At 42.2% G+C, this 10,087-nt stretch overlaps 2 protein-coding genes across 3 annotated transcripts in view; one reads left to right on the forward strand and one right to left on the reverse strand.

The window, feature by feature from the left end:
• Nucleotides 1-6,012, forward strand: part of smtnb (smoothelin b) — a 47,574-nt gene extending 41,562 nt beyond the window's left edge. For both annotated transcript variants that reach the window (XM_041042030.1, XM_041042031.1), the window contains 7 exons: nt 175-237; nt 368-449; nt 541-717; nt 810-936; nt 1,120-1,271; nt 2,938-3,115; nt 4,179-6,012. In XM_041042030.1, coding sequence (XP_040897964.1) covers nt 175-237; nt 368-449; nt 541-717; nt 810-936; nt 1,120-1,271; nt 2,938-3,085 — 749 coding nt within the window. In that variant the 3' untranslated portion in view covers nt 3,086-3,115; nt 4,179-6,012. The remainder of the gene's footprint in view (nt 1-174; nt 238-367; nt 450-540; nt 718-809; nt 937-1,119; nt 1,272-2,937; nt 3,116-4,178) is intronic.
• A 210-nt stretch (nt 6,013-6,222) lies between these two features.
• On the reverse strand, nt 6,223-8,763 carry selenom (selenoprotein M). The gene is made up of 5 exons (XM_041042032.1): nt 8,571-8,763; nt 7,725-7,760; nt 7,465-7,499; nt 7,273-7,351; nt 6,223-6,970 (listed from the first exon to the last, which is right to left on the reverse strand). Exons 1-5 carry the CDS (start codon nt 8,664-8,666, stop codon nt 6,740-6,742), a joined length of 477 nt encoding a protein of 158 aa, XP_040897966.1. The 5' UTR covers nt 8,667-8,763; the 3' UTR covers nt 6,223-6,739.
• Nucleotides 8,764-10,087: the final 1,324 nt, after the last annotated feature.

Genomic DNA, 10,087 nt, shown 5'->3' on the forward strand with positions numbered 1-10,087 from the left:
TTCTCTGTTACCTTATTTAAACCGTTATTGAACTTCATCCTCCCGAGTCACAAAAAGACATCATGGGAGAGAAAACAGAAAAATGAAAAAGATAGCAGTTAACAGAATGTAAAAGAAAACACAATTACTTAACTTTGTTACTAGGACACTAACCCTGTGTGTTTGTGTGTTCAGATGATGGGAGCAGATCATCACGCAGCACTGTGGTTGAGGCCAGTTATGTGCAGAAAACAGATAGTGAGTCATTACTTTATTTTGCTTTGTGGCTTTCTTGCGAAACTGTCATTATATAATTATTACAGTCTCATTGTCAATATTATTTTTATGTGCTTTGGTTTACCATGACACAATTCTGTCTGAATTTCAGGAGGGACAGTCCAGTCGAAATCATACAGCTTCACCTCTTCCTCTTCCTCTTCCTCCTCTAACACAAGCAAAAAAGTGGGCAGGTGGGTCATGACACATCAGCAGAATAACTGCACGAAATGTAAAATCCCTGCACCTTCACAAATTAACCCGCTGTACGTGTCGCTGCCTCAGTGTCTTTGATCGTGAGGATGACACATCCACCCGCAGCGGCAGCGGCGGGTTGGCTGCCGTGGAGCGAAGGCAGGCGGAGAGGCGCAAGGAGCTGATGAGGGCTCAGACTCTGCCGAAGACCTCTGCCATGCAGGCCCGCAAAGCCATGATAGAGAAGCTGGAGAAGGAGGGAGGCGGGTAAGGATAAACAGAGAGGTAGTGTTACCAAAGAAAGAAAAGGAGCAGGTCAAAGCATGTAAATATTAACACAAACCTGACTTTTCTTTTAGCCCTGGAAACCAGGCAGTCGCCAAGGTAAACAAGGTTCAGCGTTCCACCAGCTTTGGTGTACCCAACGCAAACTCCATCAAGCAGATGCTGCTCGACTGGTGCCGTGCCAAGACCCGCTCATATGAGGTTAGCCAACCTGCCACAGCAACACACTGTGTGTTGAGTGCTCTTCTTTAATGCCAGCCAATAATGCTTGAGCTGAACCCGATTGTTACAACAAGATACGATGAGCTAATGTTGTCCGTCTCAGGGAATGTTTCCATCACTTATCTGTCACTGCCTCCATATCTGCTCTGTCTTCTCCCTCAGCATGTGGATATTCAGAATTTTTCATCCAGTTGGAGCAATGGCATGGCGTTTTGTGCCCTGGTGCACAATTTCTTCCCTGAAGCCTTTGACTACAGCTCCCTCAGCCCCAGCAACCGCAGGCAAAACTTTGAGGTGGCCTTCAGCACTGCAGAGTGAGTAACGCGTAGCAGACATGCTTGTCCTAGTAACATGCACTACTCACATTGGTTTGGGTGTTGTTAAGCTTTGACTGCAAGTGAGAGCTTCAGCCGACGTTGTTGGAGAAACCAACTGCAATGAACCTTCGTTTGTGTAAAGATAGGCAGAGAAAATGTGAAGAATATGCGGAGAAACAAGGTGGAAGAAGGTGCTGCAGGTTTAGTTCTCCTCCATGGCTCAAAGATATAGACATTATCTCTCAGCTGAGGCTGTCATGGTGTGAAAACCCAAAATCAGACTATTCCGTTTGGTTTTTGTGGACTGCTCCCAGCCCAAAAAACACATTTGCCTTTCTTTGCGCTGGACAGATTTTCTCATCCTTTTCTCATTTCTCTGTAAAATCCACTCATAGCTTTTATTTAGTGTTGCTCTTTACCAACACCTGCTTGAGCCTGAAGCACAGAGACGGACCCAGAACATATGGAAGCTCCTCGACTGATGTCCGAGTGTTGACTTTCTCTCCCAGGTCTCTCCCAGGTGTATCGAGCCCCCTCAAGGCTGAGAGAGCCCCGTTACTACTCTAATAACTCCACCTCTAAACCTCCACTCTCCATCTGTCCTCTACTATGAGTAACTGGTGTGACACCCTACATCTGCTCTAAACCAGAGACCCGTGAGCAAAACCTCCCCAAACAACCACCAGGTTAAAAAAAAAACAGACGAACTCTGGGCTGCGCCTCCGATATTTTATCCCTCTTTTTTTATTCTTAATCCTCCTTCTCTCCTCTTCTCTTCTCTTTCTCATCCCCCTTGCATCACAGCATTCTCACTTGTGATGCCCCTGCCCACCCACCCACTCACCTCTGTGTGCGTGTGTGTATGTTCACATGCTCCCAGTAGGATAAATGTCCATGCTGATGTTTAGAGTAATGATTTATATTCTCAACACTGGACTGTCACCCAACCACAGCCCCCGTCTTTCCACCTCTGTGTGTTGCACTGTCACTCACTTCCCCAGGCACTCCCGACCATCCCAACAGTTTGCTGTTATCTGGAATCCCAACACACACACACACACACTGTCACACACACAGTTCATCTTGTGCACCAGTGTGTGTTTTAGAGTCACCATGTGAATGTATCTTTGTGTTTATTTATTTTATTTTTAATCCTTGTTGTTTTTTTCATCATGTCTTGTTTATGTGACAGAACATAGTTGTATTGAAATGGTGTCTTGTCCTAGTGCACAAAAAAAAAAACAACAACAAACAAAAAGGCTAAATGAGCATCACCTGACGCTCATTTGACATTTTGTTTTGACTTGTGTATGTATGAATGTTCATGAAGCATGTCAACTCATGGATATATTTGTGAACACAGAGAATGTAATGTTATTGTTTCTTTTTGTGTCCTTTCTCTCTCTCTATCATTTCACACTGAATCTTTGACATTTGGCTGCTCACTGCTTTATCTGTTTTTTCCCCTCCTCTTTCCTGTCTTCTCTGCACTTTGTCCACAATCTCTGTCCTGTTCCTTCTCCCTTTTTTTTTATTATCTGTACTTCGCTCTTGGTCCTTCCTGTCCTCTACTCTGTGTCTCTCTGTTTGGGTCTTCCTTTCCTTCCTCTCTCTGTCCTCCTCCCTGTTTTTCTTCCCCCGCCACTGCCCGGCGTGGCCGCAGGAAACTAGTGGACTGTCCCCAGCTGTTGGATGTGGACGACATGGTGAAGATGCGCGAGCCAGATTGGAAGTGTGTGTACACGTACCTGCAGGAGTTCTACAGGGGTCTGGTGACGAAGGGCCTGGTTAAAACCAAAAACTCCTCCTAGAGTTGCACCCCACCTAAAACCAAACCCATGGTGAGAGAGGGGGACAAGCGTACGAAGGAACCACACTTTGGTTCTGACAGACGTAAAGGGGTGGAGAGTGTGGATGCGTGTGTGTTTGAGTGTGTGTAAGTGCATGTTTTTACCAGCTGATAAGATTTATATCAAACGTGGTGGTTCGGAAAATCCCTGTAGCGGCTGCTTTTGGATATTTGATCCCTCATGTTAATCTGAAGCCACTGATGTCCAAAGTACCAAACATGGTATGTGTGTGCGTGTGTCCATGTGTGCATTTCTGCATAACCAGACTATGGCCCAGGCAGACAGCCAGGACCATCTGCAGCTCAGCACTTTAAAAGGAACTGCTGTATCACAATGTTTCAAACAGAGGAGTTAAGAAACAAAGCAGAGAACAGAGAGGCTGTGTTGTCCACTTACTTTTTATCAAGTGCGAGTTTACAGGTGTTTATGCACTTGGCTTGTAAACCCTTTTAAAGATATTGTAATAGAAAAGTGAAGAATGACCTATGTCTGCATTTCCTTAAACAACAAAACTGGTTTAATGTTGTTGACATTTGTCTTCTCGTGCAAGAGAGTTACCCTTGTGCGGTTCCCGTTACTCTGCTCTTTGTTTGTGTAAGATGTCTCAGAGGGTTTACAGTGTGTGGAGATGACGCCACCCAGTGGTCACTCTCTGCATCACTCACATGGGAGGCCTTTGCTGCTAAAGTAGTTTATTGAAATACATTGCATCAGTGAGGTTTACTCAGAAATAGCTTTTTAAGGACTTAAAAGGTTTAAGGAAACATTTTAAAGGTTTAAGGAAAACAAAAAGGATAAAAAAAGAAAAGTAAAAAAGAAAAAGCATAGAGCTGGAGCTTGTCCGTGCAGAAGTGTGTGTGTGTGTGTGTATAACACTACATTTTTATTCTTTTTCACCTCATGGGTGATTTATTATGACTAATCATGACTGAACATGATGGTTTGGAAATCTAAAGAGAATGTCCTCCTCCCAGCTCCATCTGTGGTCCTCTCCCCTCCTGTTTCTTCATCTTCGTCTTTCTCATACACACTGTCTCATATGCCTGTTCCTCAGGACCTATGCCAACTGTATGCCTTTGCTGGAAGTGGAGGACATGATGATCATGGGTAACAAGCCCGACTCCAAATGTGTCTTCACCTACGTACAGTCCCTGGTCAACCACCTGCGCAGATACGAGATGTCCATGGGTCGGTCCTGTGACCTCTGACCTGTGCTCAGTGAGCTCACAGGCCCCCCTCCTCCCCACTCCCCTTACCTTCACCAGCCCTGACCCCTCCCCTGCTCCATCGTCACCTGATGACCGCCACCACTCTGATAGGCTGGGTCACAAGAGTTGCACATCTTTGATGGAGAAGTTGGGGACAATGTGTGTGTGTGTGTGTTTGTGTGTCAGTTTGCTTATTATCTATGTTGGCAGCGGTGATGTGTTTTCATTATTTTAGTTCTCATCTGGACACACATTGTCAACACATATCCCACCTTTCTCTAGCAAGAGAGCGCCAAAGTTTTTATGAGACTACCTTTTAAGCTTTAAAGTTTTAGATATTTTACTTTTTGTAGTCAAACTCGGTTTTGTATCAGGTGATATTTAACATACAGTATCTGTGTCACTACACTAGTGTGCTGAAAAACACCTCATGAGAAAAAAGAGAAATATTTTTTAAATAGCATTTCCCCTTTTAAATTATTTATACCTACATTTTCTCTGCTCCATTTTTGTAATTATTGTAATTTCTTATCATTGCTGTTCGTAATTGACGAAGAAACATATATCCCGTCCAATATATGATGCATTATTTGATCTTCACTTTGGTACTTTTTCGTTTTTATCAAACTCTGGTTGCTTTATTAAGTTATTATCATTCTCATGTTGAAATAATCAATAAGCATATTACTATTTAATGCACAAGCACAGGGATGTTCTTTCTTCATTGTTCAAATGGACTCAACATTGTTTTGCTGTTCTTATGTTTGAGTCCAGCGCTGAGTAATCTGACCTTTCTGAACTCTACAGTGCTACTGAGAACATGTTACAGACTTTTTGAACATTGCACCCCTCCTGTATATCATTTTAATATTATTTTAAAATCTAGAATATGTGCAGTTCAGGTTTTTTTTATACAGATAGGAAAAAAAAAACACTAGAGGAGTGGGTTGCAGGCTGATATCATACAGCTGAATTGTATTATTACTTGATGTTTCTCACTGCTTGACTAACAGCATATGTACAAAAAAAAACCCTTCGCATTGCTGCCATCGTCACCCAGCATCACTGCCACACCCTGCCAAACACACTCACACACAGCTCGTTTAGAGGGCTCCTTATTTATGCTTGGATAGATATTTTTTTGGGGATATATATCATTTTTTATTTTGTTTCGTGTGTACATTATAATTTCAAAAGTTTTTGTTTAAAGTAAGTCAGTAAGCTCAAGTTATAACTATGTTTTGTGAAACAAAATTGGTGTCACTTTTTGGACAAGTTCATGGGCCTGATGAAAGCCGGCTTTCAGTTTAAACGTGAGTAATCATAACTGAACATAGCTGCCAATTGTATATTTTACAACATGAAGCTAAGGAAAATTTTTTGATTTAAAATTTTTATTCTGCTTGTAAAATTAAGATTCCTTTGAGAAGATGTCTAAAATTTGGTTTCAGAGCTGATTTTGGTGAAACTTATTTGTTAAAGCTCTGTGTCAGTAGATTTAGAGAAATTTATCGGAGAATTATTCCACTGCTGCCAACTGAAAAATGAATACCTTCCACCAAGCAGTGACTGCTGTATATAAGCTTAAACACCTTGTAATTTCATGTTTCTGTGCACCACAGTTAAATGTGAATTAACAATTAAACCATTTGAGAGACGAATGCGTTTGTGGGGGGATTACTGCTCTCACCTGCCTCATAAAACACTTATTTTCTTATTTCACACTCAGTTATTCCTATAAAGTGTCAAACATCAGTATATTCATACTCTATTCTCACTCTTCTCTTACGGGAAATCCTGCAATCTGGCAAATTTAAGCTTTGGAGTGTAACTGGAAATACACATAAAAACATTCAAGAGATTATTTTTTCAAATATTTTATTATTTTCTTCTTTTACCACCCTTTTGCTTGAACCCCCTTGTGTGCATCAGTCTAGCCCACCAGAGCATGTAGCATCAGCCTCAGGCCAGTCGGACGATTTTCGGCCTGTGGCTTCATTAATTTTCAAAGTGGGTAGGACGCAGTTGGACACACAAGAGAACTCGGGAGAGGTGAAGATCCTGAAGACAACTGACACATAATGGGCCAAACAACAAAATATAACAAACACACTTCCAGTCTTTGTGTGGAGAGTAAAAGCACTCTGTTGGGTTATCAATGCTAAAAAAAAAAAAAAGAAAAGAACAGACAGCAATAACAATATGTGCAAATTCAGACTGTGGACTTTTAAAAGGCCTTTTGCTGATGCTAAGATTGTGTCCTTCCCCAAGGGCTGATCCATGATCTGCTGGCCTTATTCTGAAGTGACAAACATTTCTGTTATGAGCTGCATTAACCAGCTGGTCATGGAGCAGCTATGGGGAAGAGTGGTACTGTTATATTCCTACGTTTCTCCACTCTGATGGGTTATAGGTCAGTGTGCTTGACTTCTGCGTTGGGCTCGGAGGAGGTGTTCTCTGTGGCAAGAGAAGAAGTAGAGGGTTTGTAAGCCGGCTCATCTTTAAACGGGCTGTCTTTGGCAGGAGAGAAGCGAAACTCCTCTGGCACCTCGTCCTCAGGCTGAGCCTTCTTGTAGAAACCCAGTTTCCCCAGCAGCTCATTAATCTCAGAGCGAGTCATGTCAGACAGAGCAATCCGCTGTGAAGGAAGCACACAGGTTAAAGGATAATTCCCTGGTAAACATACTTTTCTGTCACTGTTAATACTGCTTGAAAAATTGTACTATATGGTACATTCAACATGATTAGAATTTGCATTAATTATGAAGTGAAAAGTTAAAGCTACACAGTTCAATATTTTTATTAAGTGAGAGGGGTAGCTCTTTGTGATGAACCAACCAAAAAAATGACCACCTGACTCTACATTAGTGGCTTTCAGATATTGCAAAATAAACAAAAAATACAATAAAATACATATATGGCAAACAAGACTGGACTTACATCCAGCTCCTCAAAGTAGTGGTTCAGGAGGACAAGCTCAGGGTCAGCCCCAGGAATGTGCTTCATCACCAGGTTATGGCTGAGGTAGTGATAGTCAAGGACTGGCACAGAGACAAAAAGCTGTTTTTGGTGGCAACTCATGGACAGAAGAAGAAGAACAAGTAACAGCAATGTACTTGAATGAAAGGATACTAAAGAGGAATATCCTGGATCACAAAGGCTTTGACCTGTAGACAGAGATGGGGGATTAGTGTTTTTCACTCAGGGCTGGTTTCAGTGACAGATCTGTCAGGGATTATGTGAAACCCTAGATGTAAAACATAAAACGTTTTTTTCAAATGGCAAACACTTTCAGATAAGGATTAGGCTTCAGTCCGCATCTGACACTAGCTCTCAGTGCGCTGTCCGCTCAAGTTTTGTTTCTGTTGGTTACACAACAGAGGGTAGCTTACCTCTCTGAGCCTGTTCAGCTGTCATCCGCCACAGGTCTGGAGAGAGACACAACATAAGATACAGGAAAGTGTTACAAGCAGTTATCATACTTCTACCAGGATTAAGGAAAATATTTAATTGACATGTTGTGGCTACTGAAATGTGGCTTTCACAGTATTCCACTTCACAGCAGCTCCTTTGCTGCAGCTCTGCCTCGGGTTCTCTCTAATGTTATTGTATCACTGCAACGTTGCACCTTTTTGGACAGAGCACTGAATTAAGTAGGCCTCTGGGAAGGATGCCTAACCCACTTTTGCAGAAATTTGAGCCTTAGGTATAAAGTAGTAGGTGTGACTAACACAACAATAGCAACAGATAACATGCTTTTCTTCCTTGATGCTGGCAAGTTGGTCATTGGGTGACACCCCCTGGGGGGAAAAACTCCATGGTTTCTCACAAAAAGACGGGCAGAGTTTCAGAAACTTTTGTGCAGGACTCCGGCCTCCTGTAATACACTCTGAGTCACTTCTCCATCTTAAAATGACCAGCGAATCAAATTATAGTTCTTGTTTTATGGTTATTACAATAATAAAATGCGAATTACAGCCCACACAGCCAGAGTCATAGGTTGGGTACCATAAACAGATAAAGAACCACTCAGTTTACTACAGCTTTATCCACTCCCCTGGAAGAATCACTCACGCATGCGCCCAACACGGAAATTTGAGAAATAAAGCGCATCCATTCACACATTTAAGCAAATGTGATTCAGAAACTGTACTCGTAACCTCCGTCCCAGCGTCGCTGTGAATATATTTCAGCCTACTTTCATGTATGCAGCGTGAGATAAAGAAGACTTAACGTACCTCCACCCTCGCTTTTGCCAGCCCGTCCAGTTTCTTCAGATCCACATCGTAGGTGGAGGCGCAGTGAAGCAGACCGGCCAACACAATGAGCCACATTATTTTCCCTGGTTCAGATCGCGGACCAGGACTCGCCCTGCTCCAGGACCAGTACCTGCAGATGCTTGTAGGTGACTGAGCTGAGGAGGAGGAGGAGGAGGAGAAGGAGGAGGAGAGATGATGTGCAGTTATGTCATGTCCGGACCACTTGCCACGTCAAATATCTCTCCCACAGGAGAGAGAGCGAGAGGCGGAGAGAGGGCGCTCATTGGTTATCTGCGAGATCCCCATCAAGATACAATTAATCCATTTTACCAACTTATTCTCTTCTTTTAGTTAATGCAGGAGGTGGCAGGCGGGCTGTTTTGTATTTAGAAAAAACAATTATTGCATAACTGCAGGTCCCTACATGTTGTGAATGTGTTAAACTGGTCTTGAGGTTAATGAGACATGTGAATCGTGTGATCCCAGATTTAGGAGGAGAAACCTATGTCACGAAATGTGACGTTAGGTGATCCATAGTTTATAGATGCAGACCTATTTAACATTTTTGTGTTTGGCAGAAAACACCTGTGGACCTGAGCTACATTGAAGTACGATAAGTCTAGTATTTGTGTCACTAACCTTGAGGCCAAAGCACTCAGTTTAGTCTGTGATCATATTCAAATTTATATTCTGTTTATTTATTATTTGTTGTCCTCAACACATACATAGTGGCTGAACACAACTGAATTCCAATTTCAGCATTTCAGTGTAATACAAAAAACTGGTACAGTTATTGTGCCCACTTGCATGTACCCAGGGGTTAGTTTTCCTAATTTTCCAGATACAAACAGGAAACAGGATTTGAGCCGTCTTGGAAGATTTCGGAAGCAATTCGGGAAACATTAGATGTGAATTTGGTTCGATGAGTAGCAATGGAACAGCAGATATTGGAGCAATGAAGTGATACAATGAGGGGAACAGCAAAGAATAAGGTACCACAGCAGCAGATTATGACACACGCACACTGACCTATATACTGCACAAAAACCTGTGTCGCTGTCTGTGTGATTCAGTACAGAGGTGGAAGAGAAGGACGTACAACACTGCTGATCCATGCTGGAACGGGCCCACAGGAAGGATAAAAAGACTTTCTTTCTTTTTTTATATGTTGTACTTATGCAACTGTGTATTATTTACTCTCTACATATTACATACAAATACATATATATACTAAGACTACTGTATATACACTAACTTTTTAATATATTGCAGTGTTGGATGCATCAGCATTCATTATTAAGTAAAAACATCAAACACTGCATCACTGCTTAGTACTATTGTTATGTTATTTTTCATCAAATGACGGCATATACACCTGTGGACATGCAGTCCACAGGTGTATATGCAGTGAGCATTCAAGGCACCTAAACTATTTGATTTAATTTTGTGTACCACCAGTAGCTTCAGGCAGCCATCTAGTTCACCACATTTACTGT

The sequence above is a fragment of the Toxotes jaculatrix genome, chromosome 7 (assembly GCF_017976425.1).
Source record: "Toxotes jaculatrix isolate fToxJac2 chromosome 7, fToxJac2.pri, whole genome shotgun sequence".
In the NCBI taxonomy this organism is placed as follows: domain Eukaryota; kingdom Metazoa; phylum Chordata; class Actinopteri; family Toxotidae; genus Toxotes; species Toxotes jaculatrix.